This window comes from Oncorhynchus gorbuscha, linkage group LG06, assembly GCF_021184085.1.
Source record: "Oncorhynchus gorbuscha isolate QuinsamMale2020 ecotype Even-year linkage group LG06, OgorEven_v1.0, whole genome shotgun sequence".
Classification (NCBI taxonomy): domain Eukaryota; kingdom Metazoa; phylum Chordata; class Actinopteri; order Salmoniformes; family Salmonidae; genus Oncorhynchus; species Oncorhynchus gorbuscha.
The window spans coordinates 3,176,444-3,200,952 of record NC_060178.1 but is presented as its reverse complement, the minus strand read 5'-3'; the positions used below and the strand labels follow the sequence as shown (position 1 = coordinate 3,200,952).

Below are 24,509 nucleotides of genomic sequence, written 5' to 3'. Positions count from 1 at the left end.
TGATTGACTGACTGATTGACTGATTGACTGATTGGCTGACTGACTGACTGATTGATGGACTGACTGATTGACTGATTGACTGACTGATTGACTGACTGATGGACTGACTGACTGACTGACTGACTGACTGATTGACTGACTGACTGACTGATTGACTGACTGATTGATGATTGACTGACTGATTGATGGACTGACTGACTGACTGACTGACTGACTGATTGACTGACTGATCACCTGACTGACTGACAGATTGATTGACTGACTGACTGACTGACTGATTGACTGACTGACTGACTGACTGATTGACTGACTGATTGACTGACTGACTGACTGACTGATGAACTGACTGACAGACTGACTGACTGAATGACTGACTGATTCACTGATTCACTGACAGACTGACTGACTGAATGACTGACTGACTGATTGACTGATTGACTGACTGACTGACTGATTGACTGACTGATTGACTGACTGATTGACTGACTGATTGACTGACTGGCTGACTGATTGACTGACTGACTGACTGACTGATGGACTGACTGACTGACTGATTGACTGACTGGCTGTCTGATTGACTGACTGACTGACTGATTGACTGATTGACTGATTGGCTGACTGATTGACTGACTGATTGATGGACTGACTGATTGACTGATTGACTGACTGATTGACTGACTGATGGACTGACTGACTGACTGACTGACTGATTGACTGACTGACTGACTGACTGATTGACTGATTGATGGACTGACTGACTGACTGACTGACTGACTGACTGATTGACTGACTGATCACCTGACTGACTGACAGATTGATTGACTGACTGACTGACTGATTGACTGACTGACTGACTGATTTGACTGACTGATTGACTGACTGACTGACTGATGAACTGACTGACTGATTGACTGACTGACTGATTGACTGACTGACTGATTGACTGACTGACTGACTGATTGATTCATGTATCAACCCATGCAGGTTGGCAGGGAGTGGACTGCTCTACTCTGTGCTCCAGTGGTAGCTGGGGTCTGGGCTGTAATCAGAGCTGTCTATGTGCCAACGGCGCAGCCTGTGACCCCATGGATGGTGTCTGTACCTGCTCCCCAGGCTGGAGAGGGGAGCACTGCCTCTTACCCTGTCCTGTAAGTACTGACCCCTAACCCGAACCCTGACCCTAATCCTGACCCTAACCCTGACCCTAACCCTGCCTCCTACCCTGTCCTGTAAGTATTGACCCCTGACCCTAACCCTGCACCCTACCCTGTCCTGTAAGTACTGACCCCTGACCCTAATCCTGACCCTAACCCTGCCTCCTATCCTGTCCTGTAAGTACTGACCCCTGACCCTAATCCTGACCCTAATCCTGATCCTAACCCTGCCTCCTATCCTGTCCTGTAATTACTGACCCCTGACCCTAATCCTGACCCTAACCCTGCCTCCTATCCTGTCCTGTAAATACTGACCCCTGACCCTAATCCTGACTCTAACCCTGCCTCCTATCCTGTCCTGTAAGTACTGACCCCTGACCCTAATCCTGACCCTAATCCTGACCCTAACCCTGCCTCCTATCCTGTCCTGTAAGTACTGACCCCTGACCGTGAACCTAATCCTGACCCTAACCCTGCCTCCTATCCTGTCCTGTAAATACTGACCCCTGACCGTGAACCTAATCCTGACCCTAACCCTGCCTCCTATCCTGTAAGTACTGACCCATGATCCTAATCCTGACCCTAACCCTGCCTCCTATCCTGTCCTGTAAGTACTGACCCCTGACCCTAATCCTGACCCTAACCCTGCCTCCTATCCTGTCCTGTAAATACTGACCCCTGACCCTAATCCTGACTCTAACCCTGCCTCCTATCCTATCCTATGCTGTAAGTACTGACCCCTGACCCTAATCCTGACCCTAAACCTGACCTTAACCCTGTCTCCTACCCTGTCCTGTAAATTCTGACCCCTACCCTAAACCTGACCCTAATCCTGACCCTAAACCCTGCCTGCTACCCTGTCCTGTAAATACCGACCCCTACCCTAAACCTGACCCTTACCCTGACCCTAACCCTGCCTCCTACCCTGTCCTGTAAATACTGACACCTGACCCTAATCCTGACCCTAACCCTGCCTCCTACCCTGTCCTGTAAGTACTGACCCCTGACCCTAACCCTGTCCCCTACCCTGTCCTGTAATTACTGACCCCTGACCCTAATCCTGACCCTAACCCTGCCTTCTACCCATGTCCTGTAAGTACTGACCCATGACCCTAATCCTGACCCTATCCCTGCCTCCCATCCTATACTGTGAGTGTCTCTGTCACAACTATGCTGAACAAAAATATAAACGCAATTTGCAACATTTTCAACGATTTTACTGAGTTGCAGTTCATGTAAGGAAATCAGTCAGTTGGGTTGTCGTGGTTACACATTGTCTGCGGTTGTGAGGCCGGTTGCACGTACTGACAAATTCTCTAAAACGTCATTGGACGCGGGGTCTAGCAGATAAATGAACATTAAAGTCTCTGGCAACAGCTGTGGTGGACATTACTGCAGGAATACAGCCAACTGCACACTCCCTCAAAACATGAGACATCTGTGACATTGTGCTGTCTGACAAAACTGCACATTTTAGAGTGGCCATTTATTGTCCCCAGCACAAGGTGCACCTGTGTAATGATCATGCTGTTTAATCAGCTTCTTGATATGCCTTTTATTGTCCCCAGCACAAAGTGCACCTGTGTAATGACCATGCTGTTTAATCAGCTTCTTGATATGCCTTTTATTGTCCCCAGCACAAGGTGCACCTGTGTAATGATCATGCTGTTTAATCAGCTTCTTGATATGCCTTTTATTGTCCCCAGCACAAGGTGCACCTGTGTAATGACCATGCTGTTTAATCAGCTTCTTGATATGCCTTTTATTGTCCCCAGCACAAGGTGCACCTGTGTAATGATAATGCTGTTTAATCAGCTTCTTGATATGCCTTTTATTGTCCCCAGCACAAGGTGCACCTGTGTAATGACCATGCTGTTTAATCAGCTTCTTGATATGCCTTTTATTGTCCCCAGCACAAGGTGCACCTGTGTAATGATCATGCTGTTTAATCAGCTTCTTGATATGCCTTTTATTGTCCCCAGCACAAGGTGCACCTGTGTAATGACCATGCTGTTTAATCAGCTTCTTGATATGCCTTTTATTGTCCCCAGCACAAGGTGCACCTGTGTAATGATCATGCTGTTTAATCAGCTTCTTGATATGCCTTTTATTGTCCCCAGCACAAGGTGCACCTGTGTAATGATCATGCTGTTTAATCAGCTTCTTGATATGCCTTTTATTGTCCCCAGCACAAGGTGCACCTGTGTAATGATCATGCTGTTTAATCAGCTTCTTGATATGCCTTTTATTGTCCCCAGCACAAGGTGCACCTGTGTAATGACCATGCTGTTTAATCAGCTTCTTGATATGCCTTTTATTGTCCCCAGCACAAGGTGCACCTGTGTAATGACCATGCTGTTTAATCAGCTTCTTGATATGCCTTTTATTGTCCCCAGCACAAGGTGCACCTGTGTAATGATCATGCTGTTTAATCAGCTTCTTGATATTCCACACCTGTCAGGTTGATGGATTATCTTGGCAAAGGAGAAAATGCTCACTAAACGAGATGGAAAAACATTTGTGCCAAAAACATTTGAGAGAAATAAGCTTTTGGTTCTTTTTATTTCAGCTCATGGGACCAACATTTTACGTTTTGAGTTTATATTTTTGTTTATATTTTTTGTGTTCTTCTTCTCCTCCTCCTCCTTGTTCTTTCTTTCCTTTGTGTTCTTCTTCTCCTCCTTCTTCATTTCCTTTGTTCTTCTTCTCCTCCTCCTTGTTTTTTCTTTCCTCTGTGTTCTTCTTCTCCTCCTCCTCCTTGTTCTTTCTTTCCTTTGTTCTTCTTCTCCTCCTCCTTGTTCTTTCGTTCCTTTGTGTTCTTCTCCTCCTCCTCCTTGTTCTTTCTTTCCTTTGTGTTCTTCTCCTCCTTAATTTCCTTTGTTCTTCTTCTCCTCCTTCATTTCCTTTGTTCTTCTTCTCCTCCTTGTTTTTTCTTTCCTCTGTGTTCTTCTTCTCCTCCTCCTCCTTGTTCTTTCTTTCCTTTGTGTTCTTCTTCTCCTCCTCCTTGTTCTTTCGTTCCTTTGTGTTCTTCTCCTCCTCCTCCTTGTTCTTTCTTTCCTTTGTGTTCTTCTCCTCCTTCTTCTTAATTTCCTTTGTTCTTCTTCTCCTTCTTCTTCATTTCCTTTGTTCTTCTTCTTCTCCTCCTCCTCCTTGTTCTTTCTTTCCTCTGTGTTCTTCTCCTTCTTCTTCATTTCCTTTGTTTTTCCTCTCCTCCTCTTTCTTCTTCTTTGTTTCCATTATCTTCTTCTCCTGCTTCTGTCACTAAATTTTAAAAGCTACTGGCCACTGTATATCTGCCTGAAATATGATTATTTTGATAGGTGAAACAATGTGATGTTGCTGTTGTTTATATTGATGTTGTTGTTGTTGTCAGGATGGAATGTACGGTCTGGAGTGTCGTGGGCGTTGTGACTGTAGTCATGGCGATGGCTGTGACCACGTCACCGGCTTCTGTCGCTGCCTCGCTGGATGGACAGGTCAGTACTATGGTAGGATACAGAGAGACAGGTCAGTACTGTGGTAGGATACAGAGAGACAGGTCAGTACTATGGTAGGATACAGAGAGACAGGTCAGTACTGGGGTAGGATACAGAGAGACAGGTCAGTACTGTGGTAGGATACAGAGAGACAGGTCAGTACTATGGTAGGATACAGAGAGACAGGTCAGTACTGTGGTAGGATACAGAGAGACAGGTCAGTACTGTGGTAGGATACAGAGAGACAGGTCAGTACTATGGTAGGATACAGAGAGACAGGTCAGTACTGTGGTAGGATACAGAGAGACAGGTCAGTACTATGGTAGGATACAGAGAGACAGGTCAGTGCTATGGTAGGATACAGAGAGACAGGTCAGTGCTATGGTAGGATACAGAGAGACAGGTCAGTACTATGGTAGGATACAGAGAGACAGGTCAGTGCTATGGTAGGATACAGAGAGACAGGTCAGTGCTATGGTAGGATACAGAGAGACAGGTCAGTACTATGGTAGGATACAGAGAGACAGGTCAGTACTATGGTATCTCTGCTGTCTCTCTCTCTCCTTGTTGTGTCTCTGTCTCTCTCTCTCCTAGTTGTGTCTCTGTCTCTCTCTCTCCTAGTTGTGTCTCTGCTGTCTCTCTCTCTCCTAGTTGTGTCTCTGTCTCTCTCTCTCCTAGTTGTCTCTGCTGTCCCTCTCTCTCCTAGTTGTGTCGCTGTCTCTCTCTCTCTCCTAGTTGTGTCTCTGCTGTCTCTCTCTCTCTCTCCTAGTTGTGTCTCTGCTGTCTCTCTCCTAGTTGTGTCGCTGTCTCTCTCTCTCCTAGTTGTCGCTGTCTCTCTATCCTAGTTGTGTCTCTGCTGTCTCTCTCCTAGTTGTGTCTCTGCTGTCTCTCTCTCTCCTAGTTGTGTCTCTGCTGTCTCTCTCCTAGTTGTGTCGCTGTCTCTCTCTCTCTCTCCTAGTTGTGTCTCTGTCTCTCTATCCTAGTTGTGTCTCTGCTGTCTCTCTCTCTCCTAGTTGTGTCTCTGCTGTCTCTCTCCTAGTTGTGTCGCTGTCTCTCTCTCTCCTAGTTGTGTCGCTGTCTCTCTCTCTCCTAGTTGTGTCTCTGTCTCTCTATCCTAGTTGTGTCTCTGCTGTCTCTCTCCTAGTTGTGTCTCTGCTGTCTCTCTCTCTCCTAGTTGTGTCTCTGTCTCTCTCTCCTAGTTGTGTCTCTGTCTCTCTCTCTCCTAGTTGTGTCTCTGTCTCTCTATCCTAGTTGTGTCTCTGTCTCTCTATCCTAGTTGTGTCTCTGCTGTCTCTCTCCTAGTTGTGTCTCTGCTGTCTCTCTCTCTCCTAGTTGTGTCTCTGCTGTCTCTCTCTCTCCTAGTTGTGTCTCTGCTGTCTCTCTCCTAGTTGTGTCTCTGCTGTCTCTCTCTCTCCTAGTTGTGTCTCTGCTGTCTCTCTCTCCTAGTTGTGTCTCTGTCTCTCTCTCTCCTAGTTGTGTCTCTGCTGTCTCTCTCCTAGTTGTGTCTCTGCTGTCTCTCTCTCTCCTAGTTGTGTCTCTGCTGTCTCTCTCTCTCCTAGTTGTGTCTCTGTCTCTCTCTCTCCTAGTTGTGTCTCTGTCTGTCTCTCTCCTAGTTGTGTCTCTGCTGTCTCTCTCTCCTAGTTGTGTCTCTGTCTCTCTCTCCTAGTTGTGTCTCTGTCTCTCTCTCTCCTAGTTGTGTCTCTGTCTCTCTCTCTCTCCTAGTTGTGTCTCTGTCTCTCTCTCTCCTAGTTGTGTCTCTGTCTCTCTCTCTCCTAGTTGTGTCTCTGTCTCTCTCTCTCCTAGTTGTGTCTCTGTCTCTCTCTCCTAGTTGTGTCTCTGTCTCTCTCTTCTAGTTGTGTCTCTGTCTCTCTCTCTCCTAGTTGTGTCTCTGCTGTCTCTCTCTCCTAGTTGTGTCTCTGCTGTCTCTCTCCTAGTTGTGTCTCTGCTGTCTCTCTCTCCTAGTTGTGTCTCTGCTGTCTCTCTCTCCTAGTTGTGTCTCTGCTGTCTCTCTCTCCTAGTTGTGTCTCTGTCTCTCTCCCCTAGTTGTGTCTCTGTCTCTCTCTCCTAGTTGTGTCTCTGTCTCTCTCTCCTAGTTGTGTCTCTGCTGTCTCTCTCTCTCCTAGTTGTGTCGCTGTCTCTCTCTCTCTCCTAGTTGTGTCTCTGCTGTCTCTCTCTCTCTCTCCTAGTTGTGTCTCTGTCTAGTTGTGTCTCTGTCTCTCTCTCTCCTAGTTGTGTCTCTGTCTCTCTCTCCTAGTTGTGTCTCTGCTGTCTCTCTCTCTCCTAGTTGTGTCTCTGCTGTCTCTCTCTCCTAGTTGTGTCTCTGCTGTCTCTCTCTCCTAGTTGTGTCTCTGCTGTCTCTCTCTCTCCTAGTTGTGTCTCTGTCTCTCTCTCCTAGTTGTGTCTCTGCTGTCTCTCTCTCTCCTAGTTGTGTCTCTGCTGTCTCTCTCCTAGTTGTGTCCCTGCTGTCTCTCTCTCCTAGTTGTGTCTCTGTCTCTCTCTCTCCTAGTTGTGTCTCTGCTGTCTCTCTCTCCTAGTTGTGTCTTTGCTGTCTCTCTCTCTCCTAGTTGTGTCTCTGCTGTCTCTCTCTCCTAGTTGTGTCTCTGTCTCTCTCTCTCCTAGTTGTGTCTCTGTCTCTCTCTCCTAGTTGTGTCTCTGCTGTCTCTCTCTCCTAGTTGTGTCTCTGCAGTCTCTCTCTCTCCTAGTTGTGTCGCTGTCTCTCTCTCTCTCCTAGTTGTGTCTCTGCTGTCTCTCTCTCTCCTAGTTGTGTCTCTGTCTCTCTCTCCTAGTTGTGTCTCTGTCTCTCTCTCTCCTAGTTGTGTCTCTGCTGTCTCTCTCTCCTAGTTGTGTCTCTGCTGTCTCTCTCTCCTAGTTGTGTCTCTGCTGTCTCTCTCTCCTAGTTGTGTCTCTGCTGTCTCTCTCTCTCCTAGTTGTGTCTCTCTCTCTCTCTCTCTCTCCTAGTTGTGTCTCTGCTGTCTCTCTCTCCTAGTTGTGTCTCTGCTGTCTCTCTCTCCTAGTTGTGTCTCTCTCTCTCTCTCCTAGTTGTGTCTCTCTCTCTCTCTCCTAGTTGTGTCTCTCTCTCTCTCTCCTAGTTGTGTCTCTGCTGTCTCTCTCTCCTAGTTGTGTCTCTGCTGTCTCTCTCCTAGTTGTGTCTCTGTCTCTCTCTCTCCTAGTTGTGTCTCTGTCTCTCTCTCTCCTAGTTGTGTCTCTGCTGTCTCTCTCTCCTAGTTGTGTCTCTGTCTCTCTCTCTCCTAGTTGTGTCTCTGCTGTCTCTCTCTCTCCTAGTTGTGTCTCTGCTGTCTCTCTCTCCTAGTTGTGTCTCTGCTGTCTCTCTCTCTCCTAGTTGTGTCTCTGCTGTCTCTCTCTCTCTGTCTGTCTCTCTCCTAGTTGTGTCTCTGCTGTCTCTCTCTCCTAGTTGTGTCTCTGTCTCTCTCTCTCCTAGTTGTGTCTCTGCTGTCTCTCTCTCTCCTAGTTGTGTCTCTGCTGTCTCTCTCTCTCCTAGTTGTGTCTCTGCTGTCTCTCTCTCTCCTAGTTGTGTCTCTGTCTCTCTCTTCTAGTTGTGTCTCTGTCTCTCTCTTCTAGTTGTGTCTCTGTCTCTCTCTTCTAGTTGTGTCTCTGTCTCTCTCTCTCCTAGTTGTGTCTCTGCTGTCTCTCTCTCCTAGTTGTGTCTCTGCTGTCTCTCTCTCCTAGTTGTGTCTCTGCTGTCTCTCTCTCCTAGTTGTGTCTCTGTCTCTCTCTCCTAGTTGTGTCTCTGTCTCTCTCTCCTAGTTGTGTCTCTGTCTCTCTCTCCTAGTTGTGTCTCTGTCTCTCTCTCTCCTAGTTGTGTCGCTGTCTCTCTCTCTCTCTAGTTGTGTCTCTGCTGTCTCTCTCTCTCCTAGTTGTGTCTCTGTCTCTCTCTCTCCTAGTTGTGTCTCTGTCTCTCTCTCCTAGTTGTGTCTCTGCTGTCTCTCTCTCTCCTAGTTGTGTCTCTGCTGTCTCTCTCTCCTAGTTGTGTCTCTGCTGTCTCTCTCTCTCTGCTGTCTCTCTCTCTCCTAGTTGTGTCTCTGCTGTCTCTCTCTCTCTAGTTGTGTCTCTCTCTCTCTCTCCTAGTTGTGTCTCTCTCTCTCTCCTAGTTGTGTCCCTGCTGTCTCTCTCTCCTAGTTGTGTCTCTGTCTCTCTCTCTCCTAGTTGTGTCTCTGCTGTCTCTCTCTCCTAGTTGTGTCTCTGCTGTCTCTCTCTCCTAGTTGTGTCTCTGCTGTCTCTCTCTCCTAGTTGTGTCTCTGCTGTCTCTCTCTCCTAGTTGTGTCTCTGTCTCTCTCTCTCCTAGTTGTGTCTCTGTTGTGTCTGTCTCTCTCCTAGTTGTGTCTCTGTCTGTCTCTCTCCTAGTTGTGTCTCTGCTGTCTCTCTCTCCTAGTTGTGTCTCTGTCTCTCTCTCTCCTAGTTGTGTCTCTGCTGTCTCTCTCTCCTAGTTGTGTCTCTGCTGTCTCTCTCTCTCCTAGTTGTGTCTCTGCTGTCTCTCTCTCTCCTAGTTGTGTCTCTGTCTCTGCTGTTGTGTCTCTGTCTCTCTCTTCTAGTTGTGTCTCTGTCTCTCTCTTCTAGTTGTGTCTCTGTCTCTCTCTCTCCTAGTTGTGTCTCTGCTGTCTCTCTCTCCTAGTTGTGTCTCTGCTGTCTCTCTCTCCTAGTTGTGTCTCTGCTGTCTCTCTCTCCTAGTTGTGTCTCTGTCTCTCTCTCCTAGTTGTGTCTCTGTCTCTCTCTCCTAGTTGTGTCTCTGTCTCTCTCTCCTAGTTGTGTCTCTGCTGTCTCTCTCTCCTAGTTGTGTCGCTGTCTCTCTCTCTCTCCTAGTTGTGTCTCTGCTGTCTCTCTCTCTCCTAGTTGTGTCTCTGTCTCTCTCTCTCCTAGTTGTGTCTCTGTCTCTCTCTCCTAGTTGTGTCTCTGCTGTCTCTCTCTCTCCTAGTTGTGTCTCTGCTGTCTCTCTCTCCTAGTTGTGTCTCTGCTGTCTCTCTCTCCTAGTTGTGTCTCTGCTGTCTCTCTCTCCCTAGTTGTGTCTCTGCTGTCTCTCTCTCTCCTAGTTGTGTCTCTGTCTGTCTCTCTCTCCTAGTTGTGTCTCTGCTGTCTCTCTCTCTCTAGTTGTGTCCCTGCTGTCTCTCTCTCCTAGTTGTGTCTCTGTCTCTCTCCTAGTTGTGTCTCTGCTGTCTCTCTCTCTAGTTGTGTCTCTGCTGTCTCTCTCTCCTAGTTGTGTCTCTGCTGTCTCTCTCTCCTAGTTGTGTCTCTGCTGTCTCTCTCTCCTAGTTGTGTCTCTGCTGTCTCTCTCTCTCCTAGTTGTGTCTCTGCTGTCTCTCTCTCTCCTAGTTGTGTCTCTGTCTCTCTCTCTCTCCTAGTTGTGTCTCTGCTGTCTCTCTCTCCTAGTTGTGTCTCTGTCTCTCTCTCCTAGTTGTGTCTCTGTCTCTCTCTCTCCTAGTTGTGTCTCTGCTGTCTCTCTCCTAGTTGTGTCTCTGCTGTCTCTCTCTCCTAGTTGTGTCTCTGTCTCTCTCTCTCCTAGTTGTGTCTCTGTCTCTCTCTCTCCTAGTTGTGTCTCTGTCTCTCTCTTCTAGTTGTGTCTCTGCTGTCTCTCTCTCTCCTAGTTGTGTCTCTGCTGTCTCTCTCTCCTAGTTGTGTCTCTGCAGTCTCTCTCTCTCCTAGTTGTGTCGCTGTCTCTCTCTCTCTCCTAGTTGTGTCGCTGTCTCTCTCTCTCTCCTAGTTGTGTCTCTGCTGTCTCTCTCTCCTAGTTGTGTCTCTGTCTCTCTCTCCTAGTTGTGTCTCTGTCTCTCTCTCTCCTAGTTGTGTCTCTGCTGTCTCTCTCCTAGTTGTGTCTCTGCTGTCTCTCTCTCTCCTAGTTGTGTCTCTGTCTCTCTCTCTCCTAGTTGTGTCTCTGTCTCTCTCTTCTAGTTGTGTCTCTGTCTCTCTCTTCTAGTTGTGTCTCTGTCTCTCTCTTCTAGTTGTGTCTCTGTCTCTCTCTCTCCTAGTTGTGTCTCTGCTGTCTCTCTCTCCTAGTTGTGTCTCTGCTGTCTCTCTCTCCTAGTTGTGTCTCTGCTGTCTCTCTCTCCTAGTTGTGTCTCTGCTGTCTCTCTCTCCTAGTTGTGTCTCTGTCTCTCTCTCCTAGTTGTGTCTCTGTCTCTCTCTCCTAGTTGTGTCTCTGTCTCTCTCTCCTAGTTGTGTCTCTGTCTCTCTCTCCTAGTTGTGTCTCTGCTGTCTCTCTCTCTCCTAGTTGTGTCGCTGTCTCTCTCTCTCTCCTAGTTGTGTCTCTGCTGTCTCTCTCTCTCTCTCCTAGTTGTGTCTCTGTCTCTCTCTCTCCTAGTTGTGTCTCTGCTGTCTCTCTCTCCTAGTTGTGTCTCTGCTGTCTCTCTCTCTCCTAGTTGTGTCTCTGCTGTCTCTCTCTCCTAGTTGTGTCTCTGCTGTCTCTCTCTCCTAGTTGTGTCTCTGTCTCTCTCTCTCCTAGTTGTGTCTCTGCTGTCTCTCTCTCCTAGTTGTGTCTCTGCTGTCTCTCTCTCTCCTAGTTGTGTCTCTGCTGTCTCTCTCCTAGTTGTGTCCCTGCTGTCTCTCTCTCCTAGTTGTGTCTCTGTCTCTCTCTCTCCTAGTTGTGTCTCTGCTGTCTCTCTCTCCTAGTTGTGTCTCTGCTGTCTCTCTCTCTAGTTGTGTCTCTGCTGTCTCTCTCTCCTAGTTGTGTCTCTGCTGTCTCTCTCTCCTAGTTGTGTCTCTGTCTCTCTCTCCTAGTTGTGTCTCTGCTGTCTCTCTCTCCTAGTTGTGTCTCTGCTGTCTCTCTCTCCTAGTTGTGTCTCTGTCTGTCTCTCTCTCTAGTTGTGTCTCTGCTGTCTCTCTCTCTCCTAGTTGTGTCTCTGTCTCTCTCTCCTAGTTGTGTCTCTGTCTCTCTCTCTTCTAGTTGTGTCTCTGTCTCTCTCTTCTAGTTGTGTCTCTGTCTCTCTCTCTCCTAGTTGTGTCTCTGCTGTCTCTCTCTCTCCTAGTTGTGTCTCTGCTGTCTCTCTCTCTCCTAGTTGTGTCTCTGCTGTCTCTCTCTCCTAGTTGTGTCTCTGCTGTCTCTCTCTCCTAGTTGTGTCTCTGCTGTCTCTCTCTCCTAGTTGTGTCTCTGCTGTCTCTCTCTCCTAGTTGTGTCTCTGCTGTCTCTCTCTCCTAGTTGTGTCTCTGTCTCTCTCTCCTAGTTGTGTCTCTGTCTCTCTCTCCTAGTTGTGTCTCTGTCTCTCTCTCCTAGTTGTGTCTCTGCTGTCTCTCTCTCCTAGTTGTGTCTCTGTCTGTCTCTCTCTCCTAGTTGTGTCTCTGCTGTCTCTCTCTCTCTCTCCTAGTTGTGTCTCTGTCTCTCTCTCTCCTAGTTGTGTCTCTGTCTCTCTCTCTCCTAGTTGTGTCTCTGTCTCTCTCTCCTAGTTGTGTCTCTGCTCTCTCTCCTAGTTGTGTCTCTGCTGTCTCTCTCTCCTAGTTGTGTCTCTGCTGTCTCTCTCTCTCCTAGTTGTGTCTCTGTCTCTCTCTCCTAGTTGTGTCTCTGCTGTCTCTCTCTCTCCTAGTTGTGTCTCTGCTGTCTCTCTCCTAGTTGTGTCCCTGCTGTCTCTCTCTCTAGTTGTGTCTCTGTCTCTCTCTCTCCTAGTTGTGTCTCTGCTGTCTCTCTCTCCTAGTTGTGTCTTTGCTGTCTCTCTCTCCTAGTTGTGTCTCTGCTGTCTCTCTCTCCTAGTTGTGTCTCTGTCTCTCTCTCTCCTAGTTGTGTCTCTGTCTCTCTCTCCCTAGTTGTGTCTCTGCTGTCTCTCTCTCCCTAGTTGTGTCTCTGCAGTCTCTCTCTCTCCTAGTTGTGTCGCTGTCTCTCTCTCTCTCCTAGTTGTGTCTCTGCTGTCTCTCTCTCTCCTAGTTGTGTCTCTGTCTCTCTCTCTCTCTGTCTCTCTCTCTAGTTGTGTCTCTGCTGTCTCTCTCTCCCTAGTTGTGTCTCTGCTGTCTCTCTCTCCTAGTTGTGTCTCTGCTGTCTCTCTCTCCTAGTTGTGTCTCTGCTGTCTCTCTCTCTCTAGTTGTGTCTCTCTCTCTCTCTCTCCTAGTTGTGTCTCTGCTGTCTCTCTCTCCTAGTTGTGTCTCTGCTGTCTCTCTCTCCTAGTTGTGTCTCTGCTGTCTCTCTCTCCTCTCCTAGTTGTGTCTCTCTCTCTCTCTCCTAGTTGTGTCTCTGCTGTCTCTCTCTCCTAGTTGTGTCTCTGCTGTCTCTCTCTAGTTGTGTCTCTGTCTAGTTGTGTCTCTGCTGTCTCTCTCTCCTAGTTGTGTCTCTGCTGTCTCTCTCTCCTAGTTGTGTCTCTGCTGTCTCTCTCTCCTAGTTGTGTCTCTGCTGTCTCTCTCTCCTAGTTGTGTCTCTGCTGTCTCTCTCTCCTAGTTGTGTCTCTGCTGTCTCTCTCCTAGTTGTGTCTCTGTCTGTCTCTCTCCTAGTTGTGTCTCTGTGTCTGTCTCTCTCTCTCCTAGTTGTGTCTCTGCTGTCTCTCTCTCCTAGTTGTGTCTCTGCTGTCTCTCTCTCTCCTAGTTGTGTCTCTGCTGTCTCTCTCTCCTAGTTGTGTCTCTGTCTGTTGTGTCTCTGTCTCTCTCTCTCTAGTTGTGTCTCTGTCTCTCTCTCTAGTTGTGTCTCTGTCTCTCTCTCTCTAGTTGTGTCTCTGTCTGTCTCTCTCTCCTAGTTGTGTCTCTGCTGTCTCTCTCTCCTAGTTGTGTCTCTGCTGTCTCTCTCTCCTAGTTGTGTCTCTGTCTCTCTCTCCTAGTTGTGTCTCTGTCTCTCTCTCCTAGTTGTGTCTCTGTCTCTCTCTCCTAGTTGTGTCTCTGCTGTCTCTCTCTCCTAGTTGTGTCGCTGTCTCTCTCTCTCCTAGTTGTGTCTCTGCTGTCTCTCTCTCTCCTAGTTGTGTCTCTGTCTCTCTCTCTCCTAGTTGTGTCTCTGTCTCTCTCTCCTAGTTGTGTCTCTGCTGTCTCTCTCTCTCCTAGTTGTGTCTCTGCTGTCTCTCTCTCCTAGTTGTGTCTCTGTCTCTCTCTCTCCTAGTTGTGTCTCTGCTGTCTCTCTCTCCTAGTTGTGTCTCTGCTGTCTCTCTCTCCTAGTTGTGTCTCTGCTGTCTCTCTCTCTCCTAGTTGTGTCTCTGCTGTCTCTCTCCTAGTTGTGTCTCTGTCTGTCTCTCTCCTAGTTGTGTCTCTGCTGTCTCTCTCTCCTAGTTGTGTCTCTGTCTCTCTCTCTCCTAGTTGTGTCTCTGCTGTCTCTCTCTCCTAGTTGTGTCTCTGCTGTCTCTCTCTCCTAGTTGTGTCTCTGCTGTCTCTCTCTCTCCTAGTTGTGTCTCTGCTGTCTCTCTCTCCTAGTTGTGTCTCTGCTGTCTCTCTCTCCTAGTTGTGTCGCTGTCTCTCTCTCTCTCCTAGTTGTGTCTCTGCTGTCTCTCTCTCTCCTAGTTGTGTCTCTGCTGTCTCTCTCTCCTAGTTGTGTCTCTGTCTCTCTCTCCTAGTTGTGTCTCTGTCTCTCTCTCTCCTAGTTGTGTCTCTGCTGTCTCTCTCCTAGTTGTGTCTCTGCTGTCTCTCTCTCTCCTAGTTGTGTCTGTCTGTTGTGTCTCTGTCTCTCTCTCTCTAGTTGTGTCTCTGCTGTCTCTCTCTCTCCTAGTTGTGTCTCTGCTGTCTCTCTCTCCTAGTTGTGTCTCTGCAGTCTCTCTCTCCCTAGTTGTGTCTCTGTCTCTCTCTCTCCTAGTTGTGTCTCTGCTGTCTCTCTCTCTCCTAGTTGTGTCTCTGCTGTCTCTCTCTCCTAGTTGTGTCTCTGTCTCTCTCTCTAGTTGTGTCTCTGTCTCTCTCTCTCCTAGTTGTGTCTCTGCTGTCTCTCTCCTAGTTGTGTCTCTGCTGTCTCTCTCTCTCCTAGTTGTGTCTCTGTCTCTCTCTCTCCTAGTTGTGTCTCTGTCTCTCTCTCTCCTAGTTGTGTCTCTGTCTCTCTCTTCTAGTTGTGTCTCTGTCTCTCTCTTCTCTGTCTCTCTCTTCTAGTTGTGTCTCTGTCTCTCTCTCTCCTAGTTGTGTCTCTGCTGTCTCTCTCTCTCCTAGTTGTGTCTCTGCTGTCTCTCTCTCCCTAGTTGTGTCTCTGCTGTCTCTCTCTCCTAGTTGTGTCTCTGCTGTCTCTCTCTCCTAGTTGTGTCTCTGTCTCTCTCTCCTAGTTGTGTCTCTGTCTCTCTCTCCTAGTTGTGTCTCTGCTGTCTCTCTCTCTCCTAGTTGTGTCTCTGCTGTCTCTCTCTCCTAGTTGTGTCTCTGCTGTCTCTCTCTCTCTCCTAGTTGTGTCTCTGTGTCTCTCTCTCCTAGTTGTGTCTCTGTGTCTCTCTCTCCTAGTTGTGTCTCTGCTGTCTCTCTCTCTCCTAGTTGTGTCTCTGCTGTCTCTCTCTCCTAGTTGTGTCTCTGCTGTCTCTCTCTCTCTAGTTGTGTCTCTGCTGTCTCTCTCTCCTAGTTGTGTCTCTGCTGTCTCTCTCTCCTAGTTGTGTCTCTGCTGTCTCTCTCTCTCCTAGTTGTGTCTCTGCTGTCTCTCTCTCCTAGTTGTGTCTCTGCTGTCTCTCTCTCCTAGTTGTGTCTCTGCTGTCTCTCTCCTAGTTGTGTCTCTGCTGTCTCTCTCTCCTAGTTGTGTCTCTGTCTGTCTCTCTCCTAGTTGTGTCTCTGCTGTCTCTCTCTCTCCTAGTTGTGTCTCTGCTGTCTCTCTCTCCTAGTTGTGTCTCTGCTGTCTCTCTCTCCTCTCTGCTAGTTGTGTCTCTGTCTCTCTCTCTCCTAGTTGTGTCTCTGTCTCTCTCTCTCTCTCCTAGTTGTGTCTCTGTCTCTCTCTCTCCTAGTTGTGTCTCTGCTGTCTCTCTCTCTCCTAGTTGTGTCTCTGCTGTCTCTCTCTCTCCTAGTTGTGTCTCTGTCTCTCTCTCCTAGTTGTGTCTCTGTCTCTCTCTCCTAGTTGTGTCTCTGCTGTCTCTCTCTCCTAGTTGTGTCTCTGCTGTCTCTCTCTCCTAGTTGTGTCTCTGCTGTCTCTCTCTCCTAGTTGTGTCTCTGCTGTCTCTCTCTAGTTGTGTCTCTGCTGTCTCTCTCTCTCCTAGTTGTGTCTCTGCTGTCTCTCTCTCCTAGTTGTGTCTCTGTCTCTCTCTCTCCTAGTTGTGTCTCTGCTGTCTCTCTCTCCTAGTTGTGTCTCTGTCTCTCTCTGTTGTGTCTCTGCTGTCTCTCTCTCTCTAGTTGTGTCTCTGCTGTCTCTCTCTCTCCTAGTTGTGTCTCTGTCTCTCTCTCTCTAGTTGTGTCTCTGCTGTCTCTCTCCTAGTTGTGTCTCTGCTGTCTCTCTCTCCTAGTTGTGTCTCTGTCTCTCTCTCTCCTAGTTGTGTCTCTGCTGTCTCTCTCTCCTAGTTGTGTCTCTGTCTCTCTCTCTCCTAGTTGTGTCTCTGTCTCTCTCTCCTAGTTGTGTCTCTGCTGTCTCTCTCTCTCCTAGTTGTGTCTCTGCTGTCTCTCTCTCTCCTAGTTGTGTCTCTGCTGTCTCTCTCCTAGTTGTGTCTCTGTCTGTCTCTCTCCTAGTTGTGTCTCTGCTGTCTCTCTCTCCTAGTTGTGTCTCTGTCTCTCTCTCTCCTAGTTGTGTCTCTGCTGTCTCTCTCTCTAGTTGTGTCTCTGTCTCTGTCTCTCTCCTAGTTGTGTCTCTGCTGTCTCTCTCTCCTAGTTGTGTCTCTGTCTCTCTCTCTCCTAGTTGTGTCTCTGTCTCTCTCTCTCCTAGTTGTGTCTCTGCTGTCTCTCTCTCTCCTAGTTGTGTCTCTGCTGTCTCTCTCTCTCCTAGTTGTGTCTCTGCTGTCTCTCTCTCCTAGTTGTGTCTCTGCTGTCTCTCTCTCCTAGTTGTGTCTCTGCTGTCTCTCTCTCCTAGTTGTGTCTCTGCTGTCTCTCTCTCCTAGTTGTGTCTCTGCTGTCTCTCTCTCTCCTAGTTGTGTCTCTGCTGTCTCTCTCTCCTAGTTGTGTCTCTGCTGTCTCTCTCTCTAGTTGTGTCTCTGTTGTGTCTCTGCTCTCTCTCCTAGTTGTGTCTCTGCTGTCTCTCTCTCTCCTAGTTGTGTCTCTGCTGTCTCTCTCTCCTAGTTGTGTCTCTGCTGTCTCTCTCTCTCCTAGTTGTGTCTCTGCTGTCTCTCTCTCCTAGTTGTGTCTCTGTGTCTCTCTCTCTCCTAGTTGTGTCTCTGTCTGTTGTGTCTGTCTCTCTCCTAGTTGTGTCTCTGCTGTCTCTCTCTCCTAGTTGTGTCTCTGTCTCTCTCTCTCTAGTTGTGTCTCTGCTGTCTCTCTCTCTCCTAGTTGTGTCTCTGTCTCTCTCTCTCCTAGTTGTGTCTCTGTCTGTCTCTCTCCTAGTTGTGTCTCTGTCTCTCCTAGTTGTGTCTCTGCTGTCTCTCTCTCCTAGTTGTGTCTCTGCTGTCTCTCTCTCTCCTAGTTGTGTCTCTGTCTGCTCTCTCTCTCCTAGTTGTGTCTCTGCTGTCTCTCTCTCCTAGTTGTGTCTCTGCTGTCTCTCTCTCTCCTAGTTGTGTCTCTGCTGTCTCTCTCTCCTAGTTGTGTCTCTGCTGTCTCTCTCCTAGTTGTGTCTCTGCTGTCTCTCTCTAGTTGTGTCTCTGCTCCTAGTTGTGTCTCTGTCTCTCTCTCTCCTAGTTGTGTCTCTGCTGTCTCTCTCTCCTAGTTGTGTCTCTGTCTCTCTCTCTCCTAGTTGTGTCTCTGTGTCTCTCTCTCTCTCCTAGTTGTGTCTCTGCTGTCTCTCTCTCCTAGTTGTGTCTCTGTCTGTCTCTCTCTCCTAGTTGTGTCTCTGCTGTCTCTCTCTCCTAGTTGTGTCTCTGTCTCTCTCTCTCTCCTAGTTGTGTCTCTGTCTCTCTCTCTCCTAGTTGTGTCTCTGTCTCTCTCTCCTAGTTGTGTCTCTGCTGTCTCTCTCTCCTAGTTGTGTCTCTGCTCTCTCTCTCTCCTAGTTGTGTCTGTCTCTCTCTCTCTCCTAGTTGTGTCTCTGCTGTCTCTCTCTCTCCTAGTTGTGTCTCTGCTGTCTCTCTCTCCTAGTTGTGTCTCTGTGTCTCTCTCCTAGTTGTGTCTCTGCTGTCTCTCTCTCCTAGTTGTGTCTCTGCTGTCTCTCTCTCTCCTAGTTGTGTCTCTGTCTCTCTCTCCTAGTTGTGTCTCTCTGTCTCTCTCTCTCCTAGTTGTGTCTCTGCTGTCTCTCTCCTAGTTGTGTCTCTGTCTGTCTCTCTCTAGTTGTGTCTCTGCTGTCTCTCTCCTAGTTGTGTCTCTGCTCTCTCTCTCCTAGTTGTGTCTCTGCTGTCTCTCTCTCCTAGTTGTGTCTCTGCTGTCTCTCTCTCCTAGTTGTGTCTCTGTCTGTCTCTCTCCTAGTTGTGTCTCTGCTGTCTCTCTCTCCTAGTTGTGTCTCTGCTGTCTCTCTCCTAGTTGTGTCTCTGCTGTCTCTCTCTCCTAGTTGTGTCTCTGCTGTCTGTCTCTCTCCTAGTTGTGTCTCTGTCTCTGTCTCTGTCTCTCTCTAGTTGTGTCTCTGCTGTCTCTCTCTCTCCGTGTTGAGTCTCTAGTTGTGTCTCTGCTGTCTCTCTCTCTCTCCTAGTTGTGTCTCTGCTGTCTCTCTCTCTCCTAGTTGTGTCTCTGTCTGTTGTGTCTCTGTCTCTCTCTCTCCTAGTTGTGTCTCTGCTGTCTCTCTCTCTCCTAGTTGTGTCTCTGTCTCTCTCTCTCTCTAGTTGTGTCTGCTGTCTCCTCTCTCCTAGTTGTGTCTCTGCTGTCTCTCTCTCTCTAGTTGTGTCTCTGTCTCTCTCTCTCTCCTAGTTGTGTCTCTGCTGTCTCTCTCCTAGTTGTGTCTCTGCTGTCTCTCTCTCCTAGTTGTGTCTCTGTCTCTCTCCTAGTTGTGTCTCTGTCTCTCTATCCTAGTTGTGTCTCTGCTGTCTCTCTCCTAGTTGTGTCTCTGCTGTCTCTCTCTCTCCTAGTTGTGTCTCTGCTGTCTCTCTCCCTAGTTGTGTCTCTGCTGTCTCTCTCTCTCCTAGTTGTGTCTCTGTCTCTCTCTCCTAGTTGTGTCTCTGCTGTCTCTCTCTCCTAGTTGTTGTCTCTGCTGTCTCTCTCTCTCCTAGTTGTGTCTCTGCTGTCTCTCTCTCTCTCTAGTTGTGTCTCTGCTGTCTCTCTCTCCTAGTTGTGTCTCTCTCTCTCTCTCTCTCTCTCCTAGTTGTGTCTCTGCTGTCTCTCTCTCCCTAGTTGTGTCTCTGCTGTCTCTCTCTCTCCTAGTTGTGTCTCTGTCTCTCTCTCCTAGTTGTGTCTCTGCTGTCTCTCTCTCTCCTAGTTGTGTCTCTGCTGTCTCTCTCTCCTAGTTGTGTCTCTGTCTGTCTCTCTCCTAGTTGTGTCTCTGCTGTCTCTCTCTCTCCTAGTTGTGTCTCTGTCTCTCTCTCTCCTAGTTGTGTCTCTGCTGTCTCTCTCTCCTAGTTGTGTCTCTGCTGTCTCTCTCTCTCCTAGTTGTGTCTCTGCTCTCTCTCTCCTAGTTGTGTCTCTGCTGTCTCTCTCTCCTAGTTGTGTCTCTGCTGTCTCTCTCTCCTAGTTGTGTCTCTGCTGTCTCTCTCTAGTTGTGTCTCTGCTGTCTCTCTCCTAGTTGTGTCTCTGCTGTCTCTCTCTCCTAGTTGTGTCTCTGTCTGTCTCTCTCCTAGTTGTCTCTCCTAGTTGTGTCTCTGCTGTCTCTCTCTCCTAGTTGTGTCTCTGTCTCTCTCTCTCCTAGTTGTGTCTCTGTCTCTCTCTCTCCTAGTTGTGTCTCTGCTGTCTCTCTCTCTCTAGTTGTGTCTCTGTCTCTCTCCTAGTTGTGTCTCTCTCTCTCCCTAGTTGTGTCTCTGTCTCTCTCTCCTAGTTGTGTCTCTGTCTCTCTCTCTCTAGTTGTGTCTCTGTCTGTCTCTCTCTCTAGTTGTGTCTCTGTTGTGTCTCTGTCTCTCTCTCTCCTAGTTGTGTCTCTGTCTCTCTCTCTCCTAGTTGTGTCTCTGTCTCTCTCTCCTAGTTGTGTCTCTGTCTCTCTCTCCTAGTTGTGTCTCTGCTGTCTCTCTCTCTCCTAGTTGTGTCTCTGCTGTCTCTCTCTCCTAGTTGTGTCTCTGCTGTCTCTCTCTCCTAGTTGTGTCTCTGCTGTCTCTCTCTCTCCTAGTTGTGTCTCTGTCTCTCTCTCCTAGTTGTGTCTCTGCTGTCTCTCTCTCCTAGTTGTGTCTCTGCTGTCTCTCTCCTAGTTGTGTCTCTGTCTGTCTCTCTCCTAGTTGTGTCTCTGCTGTCTCTCTCTCCTAGTTGTGTCTCTGTCTCTCTCTCTCCTAGTTGTGTCTCTGTCTCTCTCTCTCCTAGTTGTGTCTCTGCTGTCTCTCTCTCTCCTAGTTGTGTCTCTGCTGTCTCTCTCTCCTAGTTGTGTCTCTGCTGTCTCTCTCTCCTAGTTGTGTCTCTGTCTCTCTCTCTCTAGTTGTGTCTCTGTCTCTCTCTCCTAGTTGTGTCTCTGCTGTCTCTCTCTCCTAGTTGTGTCTCTGCAGTCTCTCTCTCTCCTAGTTGTGTCGCTGTCTCTCTCTCTCTCCTAGTTGTGTCTCTGCTGTCTCTCTCTCTCCTAGTTGTGTCTCTGCTGTCTCTCTCTCTCCTAGTTGTGTCTCTGTCTCTCTCTCCTAGTTGTGTCTCTGCTGTCTCTCTCTCCTAGTTGTGTCTCTGCTGTCTCTCTCTCTCCTAGTTGTGTCTCTGTCTCTCTCTCCTAGTTGTGTCTCTGCTGTCTCTCTCTCTCCTAGTTGTGTCTCTGCTGTCTCTCTCCTAGTTGTGTCTCTGTCGGTCTCTCTCCTAGTTGTGTCTCTGCTGTCTCTCTCCTAGTTGTGTCTCTGCCTCTCTCTCTCCTAGTTGTGTCTCTGCTGTCTCTCTCTCCTAGTTGTGTCTCTGCTGTCTCTCTCTCCTAGTTGTGTCTCTGTCTCTCTCTCTCTCATAGTTGTGTCTCTGTCTCTCTCTCCTAGTTGTGTCTCTGCTGTCTCTCTCTCTCCTAGTTGTGTCTCTGCTGTCTCTCTCCTAGTTGTGTCTCTGCTGTCTCTCTCTATCCTAGTTGTGTCTCTGCTGTCTGTCTCTCTCCTAGTTGTGTCTCTGTCTCTCTCTCATAGTTGTGTCTCTGTCTCTCTCTCTCATAGTTGTGTCTCTGCTGTCTCTCTCTCTCTCCTTGTTGTGTCTCTGTCTCTCTATCCTAGTTGTGTCTCTGCTGTCTGTCTCTCTCTCTCCTAGTTGTGTCTCTGCTGTCTCTCTCTCTCCTTGTTGTGTCTCTGTCTCTCTATCCTAGTTGTGTCTCTGTCTCTCTCTCTCTAGTTGTGTCTCTGCTGTCTCTCTCTCTCCTAGTTGTGTCTCTGTCTCTCTCTCTCCTAGTTGTCTCTGCTGTCCCTCTCTCTCATAGTTGTGTCGCTGTCTCTCTCTCTCTCCTAGTTGTGTCTCTGCTGTCTCTCTCTCTCCTAGTTGTGTCTCTGCTGTCTCTCTCCTAGTTGTGTCGCTGTCTCTCTCTCTCCTAGTTGTGTCTCTGTCTCTCTATCCTAGTTGTGTCTCTGCTGTCTCTCTCCTAGTTGTGTCTCTGCTGTCTCTCTCTCTCCTAGTTGTTTCTCTGCTGTCTCTCTCCTAGTTGTGTCGCTGTCTCTCTCCTAGTTGTGTCTCTGTCTCTCTATCCTAGTTGTGTCTCTGCTGTCTCTCTCCTAGTTGTGTCTCTGCTGTCTCTCTCCTAGTTGTGTCTCTGCTGTCTCTCTCCTAGTTGTGTCTCTGCTGTCTCTCTCCTAGTTGTGTCGCTGTCTCTCTCCTAGTTGTGTCGCTGTCTCTCTCTCTCCTAGTTGTGTCTCTGCTGTCTCTCGCTCTCCTAGTTGTGTCTCTGCTGTCTCTCGCTCTCCTAGTTGTGTCTCTGTCTCTCTCTCCTAGTTGTGTCTCTGCTGTCTCTCTCCTAGTTGTGTCTCTGCTGTCTCTCTCTCCTAGTTGTGTCTCTGCTGTCTCTCTCCTAGTTGTGTCTCTGCTGTCTCTCACTCTCCTAGTTGTGTCTCTGTCTCTCTCTCCTAGTTGTGTCTCTGCTGTCTCTCTCCTAGTTGTGTCTCTGCTGTCTCTCTCTCTCCTAGTTGTGTCTCTGTCTCTCTATCCTAGTTGTGTCTCTGCTGTCTCTCTCCTAGTTGTGTCTCTGCTGTCTCTCTCTCTCCTAGTTGTGTCTCTGCTGTCTCTCTCTCTCCTAGTTGTGTCTCTGCTGTCTCTCTCTCCTAGTTGTGTCTCTGCTGTCTCTCTCTCTCCTAGTTGTGTCTCTGTCTCTCTCTCCTAGTTGTGTCTCTGTCTCTCTCTCCTAGTTGTGTCTCTGTCTGTCTCTCTCCTAGTTGTGTCTCTGTCTGTCTCTCTCCTAGTTGTGTCTCTGTCTCTCTCTCTCCTAGTTGTGTCTCTGCTGTCTCTCTCCTAGTTGTGTCTCTGCTGTCTCTCTCCTAGTTGTGTCTCTGCTGTCTCTCTCTCCTAGTTGTGTCTCTGTCTCTCTCTCTCCTAGTTGTGTCTCTGTCTCTCTCTCCTAGTTGTGTCTCTGTCTCTCTCTCCTAGTTGTGTCTCTGTCTCTCTCTCTCCTAGTTGTGTCTCTGCTGTCTCTCTCTCTCCTAGTTGTGTCGCTGTCTCTCTCTCTCTCCTAGTTGTGTCTCTGCTGTCTCTCTCTCTCCTAGTTGTGTCTCTGTCTCTCTCTCTCCTAGTTGTGTCTCTGTCTCTCTCTCTCCTAGTTGTGTCTCTGTCTCTCTCTCTCCTAGTTGTGTCTCTGTCTCTCTCTCCTAGTTGTGTCTCTGCTGTCTCTCGCTCTCCTAGTTGGGTCTCTGTCTCTCTCTCCTAGTTGTGTCTCTGCTGTCTCTCTCCTAGTTGTGTCTCTGCTGTCTCTCTCTCTCCTAGTTGTGTCTCTGCTGTCTCTCTCCTAGTTGTGTCTCTGCTGTCTCTCGCTCTCCTAGTTGTGTCTCTGTCTCTCTCTCCTAGTTGTGTCTCTGCTGTCTCTCTCCTAGTTGTGTCTCTGCTGTCTCTCTCTCTCCTAGTTGTGTCTCTGTCTCTCTATCCTAGTTGTGTCTCTGCTGTCTCTCTCTCTCCTAGTTGTGTCTCTGCTGTCTCTCTCTCTCCTAGTTGTGTCTCTGCTGTCTCTCTCTCTCCTAGTTGTGTCTCTGCTGTCTCTCTCCTAGTTGTGTCGCTGCTGTCTCTCTCTCTCCTAGTTGTGTCTCTGTCTCTCTCTCCTAGTTGTGTCTCTGTCTGTCTCTCTCCTAGTTGTGTCTCTGTCTCTCTCTCTCCTAGTTGTGTCTCTGTCTCTCTCTCTCCTAGTTGTGTCTCTGCTGTCTCTCTCCTAGTTGTGTCTCTGCTGTCTCTCTCCTAGTTGTGTCTCTGCTGTCTCTCTCTCCTAGTTGTGTCTCTGTCTCTCTCTCTCCTAGTTGTGTCTCTGTCTCTCTCTCCTAGTTGTGTCTCTGTCTCTCTCTCTCCTAGTTGTGTCTCTGTCTCTCTCTCTCCTAGTTGTGTCTCTGCTGTCTCTCTCTCCTAGTTGTGTCGCTGTCTCTCTCTCTCTCCTAGTTGTGTCTCTGTCTCTCTCTCTCCTAGTTGTGTCTCTGTCTCTCTCTCTCCTAGTTGTGTCTCTGTCTCTCTCTCTCCTAGTTGTGTCTCTGCTGTCTCTCTCTCTCCTAGTTGTGTCTCTGCTGTCTCTCTCTCCTAGTTGTGTCTCTGTCTCTCTCTCTCTCATAGTTGTGTCTCTGCTGTCTCTCTCTCTCCTAGTTGTGTCTCTGCTGTCTCTCTCTCTCCTAGTTGTGTATCTGCTGTCTCTCTCTCTCTCCTAGTTGTGTCGCTGTCTCTCTCTCTCTCCTAGTTGTGTCGCTGTCTCTCTCTCTCCTAGTTGTGTCGCTGTCTCTCTCTCTCCTAGTTGTGTCGCTGTCTCTCTCTCTCCTAGTTGTGTCGCTGTCTCTCTCTCCTAGTTGTGTCGCTGTCTCTCTCTCTCCTAGTTGTGTCTGCTGTCTCTCTCTCTCCTAGTTGTGTCTCTGCTGTCTCTCTCTCTCCTAGTTGTGTCTCTGCTGTCTCTCTCTCTCCTAGTTGTGTCTCTGCTGTCTCTCTCTCCTAGTTGTGTCTCTGCTGTCTCTCTCTCTCCTAGTTGTGTCTCTGTCTCTCTCTCTCCTAGTTGTGTCTCTGTCTGTCTCTCTCTAGTTGTGTCTCTGTCTCTCTCTCTCCTAGTTGTGTCTCTGTCTCTCTCTCTCCTAGTTGTGTCTCTGCTGTCTCTCTCCTAGTTGTGTCTCTGCTGTCTCTCTCCTAGTTGTGTCTCTGCTGTCTCTCTCTCCTAGTTGTGTCTCTGTCTCTCTCTCTCCTAGTTGTGTCTCTGTCTCTCTCTCCTAGTTGTGTCTCTGTCTCTCTCTCTCCTAGTTGTGTCTCTGTCTCTCTCTCTCCTAGTTGTGTCTCTGCTGTCTCTCTCTCCTAGTTGTGTCGCTGTCTCTCTCTCTCTCCTAGTTGTGTCTCTGTCTCTCTCTCTCCTAGTTGTGTCTCTGTCTCTCTCTCTCCTAGTTGTGTCTCTGTCTCTCTCTCTCCTAGTTGTGTCTCTGCTGTCTCTCTCTCTCCTAGTTGTGTCTCTGCTGTCTCTCTCTCTCCTAGTTGTGTCTCTGTCTCTCTCTCTCTCATAGTTGTGTCTCTGCTGTCTCTCTCTCTCCTAGTTGTGTCTCTGCTGTCTCTCTCTCTCCTAGTTGTGTATCTGCTGTCTCTCTCTCTCTCCTAGTTGTGTCGCTGTCTCTCTCTCTCCTAGTTGTGTCGCTGTCTCTCTCTCTCCTAGTTGTGTCGCTGTCTCTCTCTCTCCTAGTTGTGTCGCTGTCTCTCTCTCTCCTAGTTGTGTCGCTGTCTCTCTCTCCTAGTTGTGTCGCTGTCTCTCTCTCCTAGTTGTGTCGCTGTCTCTCTCTCTCCTAGTTGTGTCTCTGTCTCT

The 24,509-nt window shown here is 48.5% G+C and overlaps 1 protein-coding gene across 1 annotated transcript in view; it reads left to right on the top strand.

Moving 5' to 3' along the window:
• Nucleotides 1–24,509, top strand: part of megf11 (multiple EGF-like-domains 11) — a 555,378-nt gene that overhangs the window by 263,101 nt on the left and 267,768 nt on the right. The window contains 2 exon segments of the mRNA XM_046352068.1: nt 985–1,148; nt 4,528–4,630. Of these exon segments, the coding sequence (XP_046208024.1) occupies nt 985–1,148; nt 4,528–4,630 (267 nt within the window).